The 17983-nt window shown below is 37.0% G+C and overlaps 2 protein-coding genes across 2 annotated transcripts; both read left to right on the forward strand.

Annotated features, from left to right (window-relative positions):
- The first annotated feature begins 1202 nt into the window (after positions 1 to 1202).
- On the forward strand, positions 1203 to 3553 carry slc48a1a (solute carrier family 48 member 1a). Its single transcript, XM_036592070.1, has 3 exons — positions 1203 to 1515; positions 2095 to 2262; positions 2942 to 3553. The coding sequence occupies exons 1-3, from the start codon at positions 1218 to 1220 to the stop codon at positions 3076 to 3078; spliced, it is 603 nt and encodes a 200-aa protein (XP_036447963.1). The 5' UTR covers positions 1203 to 1217; the 3' UTR covers positions 3079 to 3553.
- Positions 3554 to 5132: 1579 nt separating this feature from the next.
- On the forward strand, positions 5133 to 17384 carry LOC118822784 (solute carrier family 26 member 9-like). The gene is made up of 21 exons (XM_036592061.1): positions 5133 to 5358; positions 5971 to 6130; positions 6607 to 6746; positions 7333 to 7443; positions 7626 to 7801; positions 8749 to 8913; positions 9560 to 9712; positions 9827 to 9909; positions 10129 to 10276; positions 10368 to 10481; positions 10686 to 10763; positions 10892 to 10987; positions 11707 to 11813; positions 11916 to 11985; positions 12110 to 12202; positions 12528 to 12683; positions 12911 to 13147; positions 14348 to 14402; positions 16323 to 16459; positions 16702 to 16764; positions 16877 to 17384. The coding sequence occupies exons 2-21, from the start codon at positions 6006 to 6008 to the stop codon at positions 16886 to 16888; spliced, it is 2319 nt and encodes a 772-aa protein (XP_036447954.1). The 5' UTR covers positions 5133 to 5358; positions 5971 to 6005; the 3' UTR covers positions 16889 to 17384.
- The last annotated feature ends 599 nt before the right edge of the window (positions 17385 to 17983 follow it).

Consider the following 17983-nt stretch of genomic DNA (forward strand, 5'->3'; position numbering starts at 1 on the left):
GTCTTAGGGCTTATGAAGTTGATACTTTGCTGGGCACATAATGTGGTTTACACAGGAACTGAGCTGTCAGACAACTACAACAGCCACAAAGGAAACAAACATCATGCAAGTCTGTGTCTGAACTGCATGACAGACAGTTTCTTCAATCAAGTCTCTTCCTTTATGACTACAAGAAAGGTTTTTTTAGTTTTTTACAATTTCCATAATAATACATCAATATAAAACTTCAAAAAGTAAACATTAATATTTTAGGTTACTTTATAAAGAAATTATAAAGGATTATAAAGAAAAATTATATTATTATAAAGAATTATAAAGAAAAAAGTTTCAGAGAACAGTTTTTAGCACAACATCAGTCTGGGGCTGTTTTTCTTACAGTTGTGTTGGTGTGCTTGTGTTCACTGGGGGGATCAAGAACTCAGAAGTGTGCAAAGACATTCTGGAGGCAAACCTGCAGTGGTCTGCAAAGAAACTGCTCAAATGATAATGACCTGAAACACACCAACTGCTTTCGATGGGAATACTTTGCCAAAAAGAAAGTTACAGTCTTAAATTGATCTGTTTAAAATAAATGCGCTTTGGTTTGACTTTTTTCTTTAGAAGTTTCAGTAGCAAAAACCTTAATGCAAGTATGGCACAAATGTCCACATACATTGTTGGGGACACTGTATATTTGCACAAACATTCAAACCTTCACTCTTGTTCTAGGCTACAGTGGGCAGGGCTTGTATGTTGTTATTGTTGGTTTTTTTTAAGTTAAAATGATTAGGGTTATATGACACGCTATTACAAATAAAGCTACTGTGCAGGTATATTTTTCGTTCATCAAGGTCCAAACAATGTAAATGTGCCCTCAAAGGTACAACAGTGGTTTTAAGGTCCAATTGTGCATTTCAAATATGTTTTTCCCAGGTAAAAAGTACACACTTGTACTTTTTCATAACCTAATGTTTTAAAAAAGAACAATAAAACAAAAAGTCAGGAGGCGAGACGGGGTGTGTGTTCCCTGACTAAAGGTACTGAGATGTACCCTTGAGGGTACCACCACAGTGACAAGAGGTACCCCAGTACCAGTTTTATAATTTTTTTCTGAGAGTGCAGGAGGTATGTAGTAGGCCTGATTATTATTATTGTTGTTATTATTATCATTATCATTATTATTGTTGTTGTGGTTGTTGTTGTTGTTGTTACTATTATTTTTTACATTAGATGGCGCTATGCGCGTCAAGCTGGGGCTCGAGGAAGGCATGAAGAAGTCTTATCATATTGATGAGCAGAGCTGCCTGTGTTATTACGTAATCATCAGCGCTGTAATCCGCTCACAGGCTTTTTTCCTAACCGTTTGCCTGTTTTTTCGGCTCTCAAATTGCCGCATCCCAACATTAATGGGACCGAACAGGACGTACATCAGTGTAGGCTATGCCTCAATTGGCGTCTTATTTGGACTTTCTGCTTTTATCGTTTGGAACGTGGTTTACTGGCAGCCATGGACGGCGGCGATGGGCGGGTTATCAGGTACTAAACAACTGCCAGAGAATTTGGGTTTTTATGCTCAGTTTGCTAATAATGTTAGGAAACGTCATGACATTTACTTGTAAAACAAACCCTTCCGTTATATTCGTTCACCAGTAGTCGGCTAACGCGCCTAGCTAGCACAAATAGGCTGCGGAAAATGGTAAGCTGCACACCAAAGTCATTTGAATTTAGCTGTCGAAAGAAAAGCGTAACCTGACAAGGTGCCACGGTTAGCATGGCATGACTTAGTCATTACAATTAAAACCACTTAGTTAGCTTAGCTGTTTAGCAGACCTCAGCCCAAAGCAAGGTTTGACCTGTATCACAGAATATCTGAAATACATTCATCTCATACTTATTTAAGTTTATACACAGCAAAATCAATGTTTACCTTTCATAGTGTTCCCTTGTGTTGATCTGGAATGAAAGGCGCACTGTGGTTGTTAAATTCAACACTGGGCTTTTGTTGTGTTTTGCTCTTTGTGTCCCATAATGAGCTCAAATGCACATTCAGTCCGTTAGTGACTGCTGTGAAGGATGTTAGTGTGATGTACAGTGAGTGTGTATGTGTTTTTGCAGGAGTGCTGGCCCTCTGGGTTCTGGTTACACACATTATGTACATTCAGGACTTCTGGCGCACTTGGCTAAAGGGACTCAAGCTCTTCATAATTGCCAGTACAGTTTTCTCAATGCTGGCTGTTGCTGCTTTTGCCACCTTCATGACACTTGCTATTACTAAAAAGCAAGGTGAGTTTTGTATGGGTATTTCAACATGCTGTCAGGATAGTCCTGCACCTTTAACAGATATTGGGCATTATATCCATGATATAATGCACATAAAATAATGGTGTCCCTGATGGGGATGGGTTGTTTTTAGTTTTTAAAATTCTGCTTCATTCCATTTTATGCTTTACTCATGGTATCCATACAGTGGCAATATATTTAATTTACTAGTTGCTTCAGCTTGTTTTGTTCAGTTAGAGTTCAGTTAAAAATACATAAAAATGAATGAAAATTAAAAGTTTCCTTTCTACAAATGTGCTTATTGTCTGGTTAATGTTTGCAGGACTATGTAAGGTTCCCTTTTGTGTAGTTTTTAGGGAACAAAAGAGACCTGTCAAGACAAGCTTGTCAGATTAGAAGAAGACTTTCTTTTAGCACAGACAAGGCTGCCAGTACTCAGGAAACATGGGTTTCATTAACTTGCAAATACCGAAAATGTTGTAGTATTGAATTTTGTACCAATACCAGCCAGGTTAAGTATTTACTTTGTATTTACCCAAGATTTTAGTTAGGTCACTATCTTACATCAATCAAGGGAGTTTGTGATTAAGTTAATGTTATCTCTTGAAACACCAGTGTTCTCTGACTGTATCTGAAACTGTGAGCGTTCAGTTAAGGTAATTCAGCCTTTTCTTATTCACAGCATTGACAGACCCCAAGAGTTTTTATCTGTGCTGCGTTTGGAGCTTCATCACGTTTAAGTGGGCATTCCTGCTTGGCCTGTATTCCTATCGGTACCGCCAGGAGTTTGCCGACATCAGCATTCTCAGTGACTTCTGATTGGCTATGTCTTTGGAACTGAATGGATTTGCTGTTGCCAACTGGTGGCTTTACCTGCCAGTCATGAGGTGGGTGGAAAGAGATCAAGCTTGCCAGGCAGGAAGAAGTGGATTAATGTCTTTTGTCATAACGCTCTTTCTGTTTTCACCACAAACACCCGGGACTGTACAACTTTTCCTCTGATCACGAATCGGTCCTATAGGAAACTGTCTGCAACCCATTCCTGTTACATTGTTTTAAATGCAAGATGATATTTAAATGACTGACATTGTATAAAAGTGTGGGTTAAAAGCTTTTGAGAGACTTGAGAGAACCTACATATGAATGTCACAAGGTACTTGTTAACTGTTCTTCAACTGTATAGCAAGGATCTGCCTGGTAGAGTATCTGATTAAAGATGTGCACGCAGCTGTTTCTAAAAGCTTGCGATAGTCATGAAATTTCCATCTTTGACTGTGGACTTTCCATTTTTTGATTTAATGTATTCTAATGTATTTTATTGTTATTTACAAGAACACAGTTTACATAATCTGTAGTTTTTAATGTGTCAAATATGCATCGACCATGAGCATAAGTTGAGCAATATCTCTTTACGCAGTTCTATATTTTATCCATTAGTGGGAGTGAGATGACAACAAAAGCCACTAAAAAAAATCACCAGCCTGGCTCCTGCTCAGGTCTTATGTCAACAATGTTTTGTCACCTACCCCTAAAAGACACACGTGTACTTGTTACAATACAACATTGTAACATTTGAAATGTGACATCAAACAATCTGTTTGTTTTTTCTTTTCTTTTGTTTAAATGCAGTTTGAGCAAGCTGGTGCAATGATGTATTTCAAACACGAATGTCTGCCTCGACCCGTATTTATCATACAGAACAAGAGAGTGCTAGGAGTATGTTTTTTTGGCTTTTACATTCTTATAAGTACATTTGTATAGACAAATGTTCCTCATTCTAGGTGAATTCTCTTTGTCTGAGACAGTCGATAAACATGGGCTTTTGTCATTGATGCCACATTGTATGAGTATGTTTTGGGGTGAAGATACCCAAAACTGCTGTGCAGTCTTCTGTAGGTCACCAAGTGTGTTTGTGTGTGTGGTACACTTGGAAGTATAAATTACTCAAGGTCACATAAGAATCTTCTTTTTATTCCCACAAGGAAGTTATCCAGTTCTATATTTGTCATTATTTGTCCTGTGATTTTTAAATTGTACCTCTGTGAAAGCGCACATAGACCCATTAAAGAGCTTAAATGTCCAGAATTGAGTGCAGAAGGTTGTATATGGATGTGTCAATGGCTGTGTGGAATTGGAGTAATGATTCAGTGTCACTAGAGCCACTTTACGTCAGAGGTGGGGAACTCCACATCCTGAAGGACTTGATTCCTGCACATTTTGGATTTTCCATCTCAAACCGGATACAACTCATCAGTTAACCCCTTAAAATGCCAGTCTTATTGCATACTAAAACAAATTTGAGCTATAACAAGTTCTGTAGCCAATTATTTATCGATTTGTTTTTAAGCCTTTGGGAGTAAATGGGTTAAATCACTTTACCTCTTCTTCTTTTTTTTCCTTTTTTATGTCAGTTGTTTTCCATTTTGTCAACTGGCCAGATGTCACTGCTCACTATTACCATTAATAAATATTCCGCATTGAATTTATATGATTCAAATGTGTACATCATTTACATGAATAAAATATATAACATCAACACAATTTTGTCTTTTTGGAACAAATGGAGTGTTGTGTTGATGTAATTTATTGTTACTGTCAGAACAAAACTGCATCTCCAATTTTATTGTTTATTTTTTGTGTAATTTGAAAACAGTAGTTGTTTTTTACAGTGTAAAAAATAATGACGAATGATCTAATAGAAATAGTCCAAAATTATTTATAAAAAAATATTCTTACTTTAACTTTCATTATAAGTTAAAATTGTTTTTTCATCGCCTGTAAAGTAACTGTTTATGGAGATAGAAGGTATTGTTCTTACAGCAAGATTATTCTACTCATGTGCAAATGATGTACACATTTAATCTTGAACATTTAGGGTCATTTCCAATTATTGGAGTTCTAAAGAAAAGGAAGCCAGTGTAAGTCAGTTTGCAAATAAGGCTAATGTGCAAGACCATTTTAAGCTCCTCCCCAGGTATGACTGCACCAGTATAAAACAGCATCTAATCTCAAGAAAGCAATGATCTGAAAAAAACACTCTAAGCTTCTGATTTTCACACCTAAAGTGCAGGGTTTAGAAACTGAACATCTGTGAAACAGGTAAGAACCAACTTTTTGTCTTTGGCCTAGGTGACTGATGGTACATAATTTACACAACATTAATAGTAGTAGAATTAGGTATGTAAAGGATACAATGTATTGGAGCTTGTTTATTCTTTAATGGTTCCATTTGTAATTTCAAAATGTGGGAAATTTCCTGTACACTTTTACTAAATTTAATCATGTTTACTTGCATATATCCATATGTATGTGAACCTATGTATTCTATAATAATAGTTTACAATGCCATCCTTGACATGCTTTTCCTAAAAGAACAGTAATTATGAGATTTTTAAAATTGCATTTTTAAAAATTTATTTGTGTAGTTGAAAGTCAAATAGGGCCTGACCATGCTGTTCTTAAGTACTCCTCAAACAAATCCACTCAAGGTCAGATAAGGGACTTTCAATGCTGTACAAAAGAGGTTTTATCAGCATGCAAGAAAAACACTTTCTACACTGACAGTCAGGAAGGCATCCACTGGTTCACCATCTAACTAAATGCATCCCTACATTCAGATATCACTCTATTACTGCTGTGTGCATGAACCAGTCATCTTTCGGAGCGCTGTGTCAATGACACTTTATTTTTGTTATTATATCTTAAAATTAGTGAATGATTCTGGGCTATAAGTTTTCCCCAACACAATGCAAGCAGTTCGCCCTCGCTATGCAGTAAACCGGCCAGCATATTCTCAACCTGAATTTGATGAGGAATTTGACAGGAAGACGAGGAGCTTTCCTCTGGGGGACAAAGTAAAGAAGGTCTTCAGGTATGTCACCTCTACTGAGTGATATATAATTAGGGCACTACTGATTATATTAGTTTGAGTGAAATACAGATTATGTTGACTTTTAATCAAAAGTGTGTTTGGGGGGCGTGAGGTAAAACATCACTTTATTGGTTAATGTTATGTTACTTTTCCCCACCCACTGCCAGAGGTGGGCAAAAGTCTGTTTTGTCTTTTACATGAAAAGATATGGTGAATCATGTTTAATATGACCAGGACCATGAACTGAAACGGAAGAAGGTTTTTTTAATTAATCTTAAGGTTTATTTTCCAGTAACTACAATGAATTACTTAGTCACTACTGAGTAACTACTATGAAACTAATATATAAGTTATGTAGTTACCCACTGATGGGTTAATGGAATTTTTATTGAGATTTTGGGGCATTCTGAACTATATTCATTTTTTTGTGTGTGTGTATGTGTGCGTGTGCACGTGCGCACCCGTAAATGATGCAGTTGTTCCAGTGGGCGGCTGAAAAGTCTTCTCTTCAGACACCTGCCAGTGCTCGGCTGGCTACCCAAATACAACTTCAGACAGAACCTCCTGACTGATGTTATCAGCGGAGTCAGCGCAGGCACCATTCAGGTTCCTCAGGGTGTGTCTCACTTACGCACATCAGTACATCCAGTAGAGCAGGAGACAATGAGCACTATGTCCAGTATGGCAGGAGATAATGCGCAATATATCCAGTTGAGCAAGAGACAATGCACAGTACATCCAGTAGGGCAGGAGACAATGCACAGTACGTCCAATAAAGCAAAAGACAGTGCACAGTACATCCAGTAGAGCAGGAGACAATGCACAGTACATCCAATAGGGCAGGAGACAATGTGCAGTACGTCCAATAAAGCAAAAGACAGTGTGCAGTATGTCTAGTAGAGCAGGAGACAGTGTGCAGTATGTCCAGTTGAGCAGGTGACATTGGTATTTTCCATTTATCTATTTGCTTATTCTAAAAGTGCAGCACGAACAGCCGTTTTTATAGATTAAGTGAAAAGCAACTGAGCTAGATACAATACCGTGTTATCACTCTTTCTACAATCATGGTTGTCAGATCCTGCTTCACAAGAGGTTTAGTCGAGTGATAATGATGCTTTCCTGTAATACTCAGATATGGAATTGATATCATGTCATCTATATAATTAATTAGATTTACACCAGCATCCGTCTTCTTTATTTAGGCATGGCCTTTGCTCTGTTGGCTAACCTCCCCCCAGTCAATGGGCTTTATTCTTCCTTCTTCCCTCTCATTCCATACTTCTTCATGGGCACAGCACACCAAATGGTGCCAGGTAAGTTTTTAAATATTCATTTAGGAGATTAGCTGAAGACATGAGTGAATCACGTAGCCAAATTTATTGATTTCTAGGGTGCTGATAAATTTGACCTGGGCCATACATTTTCTCTGCATCATCATAATATTTATTTGATGTTTTATTCTGCATAAGTTATAAGATTTTCTTTATTCACATAGGCACTTTTGCTGTGCTGAGTATCATGGTGGGTATGGTGTGTCTGAGGCTGGCACCAGAGTCAGACTTTAGCCATTTCAATGCCACCCTCAATGCCACTGTAGTGGATGAGGAGAAGATGAACGAGGTCCGCCTGGGCATATCAGGCACCTTGGCCTGTCTAACCGCCATCATACAGGTGACTGAAGTATCTTCTGTCACTGAATAACAACCTGCATTTTTGCCTTAAAGCCCCAGGGTACCTAAATCTGTGTTTTTTAATGAGTAGGTTAATCTTCCTCTGGGCACACCTAATCCATGTACAAAGAATGTCCTTTGAATAGCTTTCTGATCCTAACCCGTTAAATGGCTAGTGCATTTGCCGAAATTCTTTTTTTATTCAATGTAAACTGGGCAGTCTTAATATTAGGTAGTGCATGTGTAAGCTGTACCCTCCTCAGTCACAAGGCTGATTGTCCTGACCTCACAGTTTAACAAGACAGTGTCCCCCTTCAGTCTGTCTGTGTTTGAGTCAGAAAACCTGATCAAGCGAAAGCTACAATCGAGTGAAAGCTAACCTAGCAGCTCATCTCTCTGCCTGTCGTCTGTCCATCCATCCGGCTGTCCATGCATTCCTCCATTTGTTCATTCAACCATAGATACAAGCATTCCCTGGATGCACATGCTGCAATAAAGAAGAACATTGCCATATTTAAGACATTGCCTTATAAAAGCTGGATAATATTTTTAATGAACCATGAACACAGCAGAGATAGTCTACAACACAACCTGTATGTGTACAGGCTGTTTAACCCCATATTTCCCCATATTATGTTTAACTCTGCTTTAATGGCATGACAGATTGGGAGTGTTGGACTGTGGAAAGTTAATCACGCATGCTCAACAGAATATTAGGACCATGCCCAGACAATTCTCAAATAGGTCCAATAAGTGATTAAGTCAATTTTCATTATGTTTAGAACTTTTTTTATTAAAAAAAGATGTTAATAATATCATACAAATTTTAATAATATAATTTTAATAGACTGTGAGTGAGGGACAGCTGGATGAGAATCTGAACTGTTTTGTTGTTCTATATCAACTGAATTATGAATAACTTACAAAACTTTGCTGGAATGTCAATAGATTGGTCTAGGCATGATGCAGTTTGGATTTGTGGCCATATACCTCTCTGAGTCATTCGTTAGAGGGTTCATGACAGCTGCAGGCCTGCAGATCCTCATATCTGTGCTCAAATACATCTTTGGAATCAGTGTGCCACCATACAGTGGGCCTTTGGCAGTGATTTATGTAAGTACAATGTTATGCATTCATTATAGGTCAACATTAAAATATTCATGTCAAGTCAACCCAAGACTAAAGAAAAAACTGGGACCTTATAAGACCCCCATATAAAATTTCCAACAATGACAAAAAATGACAATTTCTTAATCAAGCTGGTGCTAATGTATTATATTTTATGTTATAATAGTAGTTACCCTTGAGTAATGGGCTTACATTTGCATAAGTAATGATATAAGGTTGGGGGGCCTGGTCACCACAGATTCCCCATTCTACAGACCCCAGAGTCATTGCTGCACCTTTGGTAGTTACTCCACTGGAAGTGAATGCAGATCAGCATTTTTCTTAAGAATTTTTGGTAACACTACAATTGTTATGACAGATGTCATATTTGATGTCCTGAAGGCTAACTAGAGTACACAGCAAAAATTAGCATGTGACATAAGCTATCATGAAATCAAATGTTATGGTATCGGTCATGGCAGTTACAGACAGTGGCAATATAACACTTTTAAATTACTGAACGAAATTGTGACAGCATATAATATCTGCCATGACATGTTTATAGCATGGCTATGCCAATTTTATGTAGTAGCGTTCAAGTAAAATGTTTTCTTTCTTACTGTATGATTTTTCCTGTATTTTCTATTTTTAGACCCTTATAGACATATGCCGGGGCTTGCCTGAAACCAACATAGCCTCTCTGGTGTTTGCCCTGGTCAGCTCTGTGGTGCTGATCACAGTGAAAGAGCTGAGCGCTCGCTACCGCCATAAAATCCCCTTCCCTATCCCCATGGAGATCATCATTGTACGTGAATAGATGTGAATATGATAGTGTGGTTCACATGATTAGTAATTTGTATTTTAGATTAGCAATGTGTGTCAAAGCACATGCACATATGTTTTGTTTGTCATTTCTCAGGTGGTGGTGGCCACTGCCATCTCTGGGCCACTGGATCTGCCTGAGAAGTACCACATGGACATAGTGGGACAAATCCCTTTGGGGTAATAGATATTTTGGATAAATCAACAGCAGTTTTCTTTTGTGGTATATGGCATGTTATAAATCGTCAGGTTACATATTATATGCTAATAAGTGGGAAAATGGAATCTAATTATAATCCTTCCAATAGGCTTTTGGAAAAATGATAATTATACCATGCACGTAGTCAGTAGTGGTGGGCATTAAAGCATTTTGAAGTTATATTCTACCTTTTGTTTCAGTTTTCCAGCCCCAATCCTGCCCACTGTGTATCAGTGGGAGGACATGCTGAGTACAGCCTTCTCCCTCGCCATAGTTGGATATGTCATTAATCTGGCCATGGGCAGAACACTGGCCGCTAAGCATGGCTATGATGTGGACCCCAATCAGGTACACATTATGAAGATATGGCAATGTGAAAATCTGGGCAAGCTGTGACAGCCCTATAGATATGATCATTTTTTTCTTCTCTGTCTGTCAGGAAATGCTTGCTTTGGGCTTCAGTAACTTCCTGGGTGGTTTCTTTAAGATTCATGTCATCTGCTGTGCTCTGTCTGTCACGCTGGCTGTGGACAGTGCAGGGGGCTCCTCACAGGTGAGGCCTCGTTCAGTCAATAACAAGATGAGTAATATAACAATTATGCTGTTATTTTACACATAGACATTAGCAGTTTGTGCAATATTCTGAAAAAAATACATTGGCTGCTTTTGTTAGAGGTAGATTACATTTAATAGTTCTTTTGTGGAACTTATTTAATGACATATAGTACATTATGATCATTATATTTATCATTCTCAGTTTGCCAGTCTTTGTGTTATGCTAGTCGTTATGGTCACCATGCTGGCACTGGGAGCCTATCTAAACCCACTTCCAAAGGTGAGAATGATCATCAAAACACTTCAACAGATACTTATATGTATATACAGTGATTTCTGTATTCTTCTTAGCCCAGCTGTTTGCTGATTGTGCTTATTGATAGTGTGTTACTTCCTCTTCGTCTACAGTCAGTTCTAGGAGCACTCATAGCTGTTAATCTGAAGAACACATTGCTGCAGCTCTCAGACCCGTACTACCTGTGGAAGAAAAGCAAATTAGACTGTGTGAGTTATGCTATGTTCACTGCATTTTATATACAAAAGAGGCTCAACAAGAAAAGCTGAAAGACAATAACAGTTTAACAATTTAGCAATTTATGGAGATGAAACCAATTAGAGAACTTGAATTACTGTTGGGCCTATATTAGCTGAATCAGATGTCAGAGGAAAAAAGAATAAATCCGATCTGATTCTGCAACAAATATGAAACAGAATTGCTTGTAGTACAACATAAAGCAAAAAAAAAAAACGTAGGTCACATGATAAGAACAGTAGCCACATGAAGCTTGATGTTAACATAAGAACATTCTAGCTAAGCATTACACTACAGTTACAATTTTCTTGTTTTATATAATGCTATTTTGCACACATTTGCACTACAAGTGATAAATCTGTTTGTTTGTTTGTTTTTATGTGGGAAAGAACTAAGAGGTCTGCCTGTGATTTTGTTTAAGTCCTGTTGTGGACTATGTATTTCTTTCTGTCACATAGTAGTTTGAGCAATTTGAGCATGGTACTTTTAGATGCTCATCTTAACTGAAGTGCTACAATTAAAATAGTTAATTTTAAAGCTTATTAGTTTCTAACAAAAAATGTTGATCTAGAATTGGTACAGTCAATGTTCAAGGTTTTTTACTGTAAGGATTTAATATGTAAACAGTCTAGATATGTTTGTATTTTGTCTCTAGGCTTTCATAGCTCGCTTCTTTGTGTTTTCTCTATAGTGTGTGTGGGTCGTGTCTTTCTTGGCAACATTCTTCCTGAGCTTGCCATTTGGCGTTGCAATTGGGGTGGGCTTTTCTATCCTGGTAGTGATTTTTCAGACTCAATTGTAAGTCAAATCTGAAATAACTGCACTCTTTACCAATAATATGAATAATGTATTATGTTGTATATGATGCTCCTGTTTAGTGACTTTGTGTTTGGTCTGCAGTCGTAATGGCTCAGAAGTGGCTCAGGTCATGGATACAGATCTGTACAAGAACCCTAAAGTCTATAATAAGGTAATCACTCATAGACCTCATTGTTTTATGTCAGTACGTTCTTAAACTTTGTTAAATTCTAATGTTATGCATAGTGAAATATATGATAGAAATTTACTCAAGTGCATATTGTATTTTTATACAGGTGAAAGCGGTTGAAGGTGTGAAAATTGTAAGGTATTGCTCACCTCTTTACTTTGCCAATGCAGAGATATTTCGACGAAAGGTGATCAGTAAAGTAGGTTGAATTTCATCTTAGTGAATAACCTAATCTCTTAATCTCTTGATATCTTATCATACTTCAAAAATGCAATCCTAAAAATCACTTGTGGTAACAAGCAATTGAACTAGTTTGTTCATTTAAAGTATTTATTTAAGTTTAATAAAATTAGCTTGTTACCACTTGAAGATTTTTTATGATCTCTTCAAAGAACTATTCTCAGTACTTTCATTTTTAAGAGTGAAGTCTATAGTCTGCTGTGATAAATTATTTTACCCAGAATGCATAACAAATCAGAAAAGTAATTTGCGAATAACGGTTTTCTTGCATGTTTGTTTGGTAGACTGGACTTGACCCAGGCAAGGTTCTTCTGGCCAGGAAGAAGTTTCTGAAAAAACAGCAAGACAAAGAAAAACAGGAGATAAAAGCAAAGCAAAGTCAGGTGAAGGCGGCTGCCAGAAAGAGGAAACTGAGCTCGCTGGTTACAATGAAGGCTCAGGTTCAGATTCTTTTTTGCATTTACAACTGTAGAGGAAAATGCAGTGAAAAAGGTTAACATAGATTTGTAAAATTAATACATGTTGATATCAAGTGCTAATGTTTAAGACTAAGTTCCATTTTGCTGCATAAATTACTTAAAAAAAAAGGCTTTCCTTAAAATTCTCCAATGTAATATCTACAAGCTCAGGCTAAAGTGTCATTGTGCATTGCCCATTCCACTTTCAGACCATTTCACAAATTGATCTGCAGAGCGACTTTTACACTATTGGTGCCGATATACCAACAAGTTACGTCAACCCCTACTGTGACATCACTGGCTCCACTGGCCAGTTACCAGATCCTGTGCCCACTAGCCCACCTTCTGTAACCATAGAGATGCAGCCCATGCCCTTCCATACACTCATACTGGACCTAGCAGGAGTCTGCTTCATTGACCTAATGGGGATTAAAGTTCTCACCAAGGTAATCTAAGTACTGTTTAATGTCTGTATAACAGTGGAAAGAGTGCTAAAAATTCTACTTAAGAAAGAGTACTGCTACTGTAGTGACAATTCACTTGATTACAGGGATTACATACAAGTAAATATAAATAAGCTGTGTGCTACAAAAAGCTACTTGAGTTGTACAGTAAGAATGCCCCAAATTTAATTGGCTTCCCAAGCTAACTGATGAGCTTACCTAGAACGTTAACTTACATTACCTAACCGTCTGACAGGCACTCACAGTAGAACATATGAGCAACAACTTTAATGTCAACCTGAAATCAAAACTGACTTTTTTGCCTTGTTAGTTCATGTTCCTGATCATATTAAGCCCAATTCATCATATCTTATCGTTTAAATGGCACATTTTTTGTTTTTATCAATTAATTTTGATTATATCACTGTGCACCAGCAAGCAGGGAAAAATAATATCAACATGTTTCACCTTCCCCTTCTTCAGCTAGCTCAGAGACCCTCCCTGATGTTTCACTTAAAAATGCATCACAGTGCTGAAAGAAATGGTTATGATTTCTGATCCACATTGACTTTAAGAGCTGTCATGCTTGCTATACTAAAACTGAAAATAAACAAAGCAATAAAAAAAATGCAGTAGCTATTTAGCCATGGTTTGTTAGCCAGTTGTAAAAAAGTCTGTAATATTTTTTCTTATTATCTCTATATTGTGTGAAAATGGCAAACATTATTACAAATAGTAAATTAATAGAAATAAACTCAGCAAAGACATACTATGAGATAATTATATTCAAAAACGTTCAAGTACATGGAAAATGTAGTTGAGCGCTGTTAGTTTTAAATGCATAACAAAAAAACATTGCATGTCATAAAAGTGCTTGAAAGATGTTTTATACATTTTAGAACATCTTGTTACAATATACCAAACAATGAACAAATATACTAAACTATACAAATGACTATACAGTTCACACAAATACAGTAAAAATAAATGCAGCAACACTGCCAACTGTCTTTTTCATAGTTAGATTGTTTTTCAGATTACAATGCTGAGGATGTGACGCTTTAACATTTGCTTGCAGTAATTAGACATATACAGGTGTCAGTGAGGGCTAATTGCTTGCAAATGTGAGTGACCTTTTCCACGTAATTATCACAAAAAATATCCTGACTATATCTTACCAAAGCTGTGATTATTTCCTTGCAGATGAGCAACACTTACAGCATGCTGGGGATCAGCCTGTATTTAGCGAATGTTCAAGGTGAGAGGTTTTATTCCATCAGTCAAAGATACCAGAAGAGGTATTACAAGCAGAATACCTACAAAGATGAATGCTGGAACAGTGTGATGGATTATGTTGAGCCTACATAAACATTTAGGAATGCCTATACTAACAAACGTTCTTTGTCATAAAAGCTGCATTTGTTCTTTGATTTGAAGTTGACTTAATACCTATGATGTCAATTGTTTCTGACACTGGGATGTGTCATGATACCTTTTTGGGTAAAATGACATAGCATGTTATAATAACTGGCTTTGTAGCTTAATGTATATCATTGTGACAATGTTAATGATCTTATCTGTAAAAACATACAAATAGTAAAATAAAATTCACTTTACTTAAGGGAAACAAAAAATGCTCACTTTGGTTCTAACTAAACTGACACAACTTAATGTCAGAAAAAAACAATGTCAGCTGACATGTCAACTTGTCAACTTTTAAATGTTTATGTAAGTCTGTTGTTGTGAAGTGCTTACATAGATGTCATGCAGCATTAGCAGTAAAGTAAAGAAAAGCTGCCAAATCAGTATCATGCTAGCTAACTATGTGTAAATCATTCCACACTTGCCTCAAACCATATTAATTTTTTTAAGGAATCTCAGATATTTGCATATGTAACTTCTGACATGATTTGAGAAACAATAAGCTGTAAAAAAAAAGGTTAAAAGGACATTTATTTGATTTGATTTTATATTTTTAATATGTTATAAGCTGTATGTCAGGGGTCAGCAACCCAAATGTTAAGAAGAGCCATTTTGTCGTTTCAACAAAAATCAACCCACCTTGGGAGCCACAATATTTTATTTCCATTTTACCATCTTGGCTGTAAATATGTCTCAGTATGTGCTAATGTGCTGATATTGGCAAAAACATATAGCATGAACAAAAATGAGAAGCTGGTGAAAAAGAAACTGACTTCAGCCTCGAGACTTTGTAGTGTTTGACAGTTTCTCGTTGCAGATTAAACATATCCGGAAACCAGCTGAGTGCTTATAAACGCAAATAAGTCAATTTGTCTCTAAATTATCGTTGTTCGTCTTAAGTCTTTCTCTTTGCCTTTTCGTTACCTAGCTAGGCGAGATTGTTCTTGTTGCTATAGTGACCAGCAGTCTGCGCGCCAATATTCAGGGTTAAAGACTAAATTAGCAGATATAGGCTACATTAACTCCAGTGTTTAGGACTATTTAGTGTTAAAACTGTGAAAAAAATCAGCAGAGCTTTATTTTACAGCAAAGGAGGATTATTTTATTTTTACCTAAAATCTAATTCTGCTGGGGAGCTGCAACATGGCAGTAAAAGAGCCACATGTTGACCCCTGCTCTATGTATAGCGATGGGGCCTTAAGATTAACCAGGTGAAGGTTAAGATCTTTCCTATATAGAGTAAGAACAACTTTGGAAATTTTGTTAAAGTGAAATTCAATCTACTTTTGCACAGCTGATTATTGAATTATTTTTGAATTTATTATTTTATTTGTCTGTGGTCTAATGATTGCTATTATTGTTGCAACACAGTCATTTAACCAGCGCTGTCATTAGATATATCACGTTTTTGTTCTGCGCTTTGGGCTGGTTTGATTCAGTTTCAGGTAGAACTTTGCTGGGCTCAGATCAGTTTCAGTTTCAAAACTTGATATGGTTCTGGTTAGGACAAAATTTTGTTAATATTGTTTGGGTCAGGACCAAAATTTCAAGCCAGATTTAGCTCTGTTTACTCTATTTGAAAAAATTATGTACGTTTGTAGCTTAATTATTCATTTAACTATGCAATCTTTACACTGTGTCTGAGGGCAGTGTGCTACATTGATGTAAAATTTCACAGAAAATGCTATCAGTAGGGAGGTTTATGATAAAATTACATTGATCCACTTGCTCCTTCTCTATGTGCATGTTGCTGTAGCTCAGGTGCTTGAGGAGCTGGAGGCTGGAGGCGTGTTTGTGGAAAGCAGTCTTACTCCTAGTCACCTGTTCCTCTCTGTCCATGACGCAGTCCTGTTTGCACAGCACAAATCACTAACCTCTGGCTCTATGGAAGAAGTAAGTCACAAGAGCAAATTCAAGGACAGGGAAGTTTGCTGTTTTTTTCATTGATCTATTTGTCATATCTTATCAAAGTAAACACACTACTCAGACTTGAGGAAATTTAGTCTAACACTGATGAAAGCATTTCAGTCACCTTTCATTATTGTTATTACAAGCAGGGTGGAAGATCTAGATCTATAGAGCATTGTGTATAATGTACTGCCAGACTGCAGAGTCATTGTGTATATGTGTCACAGACAGACAAGGAAAGGATGAAGCTGGCTTTTGATATACAGGAAGAGGAACTCGACCTGGAGCAGGTAAAGGAAGACCTTTAAAGTGTAGTGTTGGAAAGGCATGTATCTGAAAATTGATGGTGATCAATTTCAGTTTATACTGCATATTGATATCACTCTCCTCTTTCTTCAACAGGAACTGTTTTGAGAGTTCCAAAGAAGAATTCACTTGGGTTATGAAAGCCATTTTATTGTAGGTCATTCAGGACAGTGCACAAAATCTGATTCATATGAATATCTGTAGGTCTCAATTTATGAATATACTGTACAACACTGGAGTCTACCGTGCTGGTGAATGTGAGGCCTAAATTGAGACTACCCAGAGAGAAACAGCTCATCAGCAAGAATCAATTATTCACATAGACTGGTTATAGATATGTCCTGTTCTTGCACTGTACAGAAGACTATTTTATTATTGTTTTAAAAGCTGCTTTTTTCAGCAAGTTTTAGGTGTTGGGGTTGGGAGGACGGTCATAATGTAATTATGTGCATGTTGTTCATGTTCTAGCCAGCAGAGGGCAGACAGTACTTCCTTTTGAACAGATTCAAAATAAACAGTGGACACTCTGATGAAAAAGTTTAAAGCTTACTTGGTTCTTTTCAAATGTTCTGTGAATATGTTCAAGTCAATTCATTTAGCCTAATCATTTAGTCATTTTCCATTGTCAGGATCAGTGACTAAGAATTGGCCTCTTATCAGGCTCATGGTTATCGTATGGGGATAGGTAAAGTAGCATGGTTTTTGTAAATACTTACTCTTGGAAGTGAAAAGTGTCAGAGAACACGTTTGGCCAAAGACCAGGGGCTACCCTCCCTTTCAACAGATGGCAGTGTGCTTTTTGCACAAGTTCAGGGCTAATCCATTAGGACACTTGAAGGTAACAGAAAGCCCCTAAGCTGCTCAGTTGCCGTCGTCATACAGGGCTAACAGGCTCAAATCTGTGAATGGTGTACTTGTCTTCAATTGGATGTTATGAAGTAAACTGATGCCCACAATGTTTAAATGTAAGTGAATCTAACATTAGCCAACTTATTTTGCTGAGTAGATGCTACCTTACATTCACAGTTCTGTTCCTTGCAGTTGTATAGTCATGTATAGTCTATAAATTATTCTAACTAAAGTAGGGTAAATGGGATATAATGGCTATTAAAGAAAGTAACATCAAGAAAAGAATGTACAATGACCAAAACATTTGATTACTGTTGGCTAGTATTGTAATATTAGAGCATTATGCTGAGAGGC

Source organism: Colossoma macropomum, unplaced genomic scaffold, assembly GCF_904425465.1.
Source record: "Colossoma macropomum unplaced genomic scaffold, Colossoma_macropomum, whole genome shotgun sequence".
Taxonomy (NCBI): domain Eukaryota; kingdom Metazoa; phylum Chordata; class Actinopteri; order Characiformes; family Serrasalmidae; genus Colossoma; species Colossoma macropomum.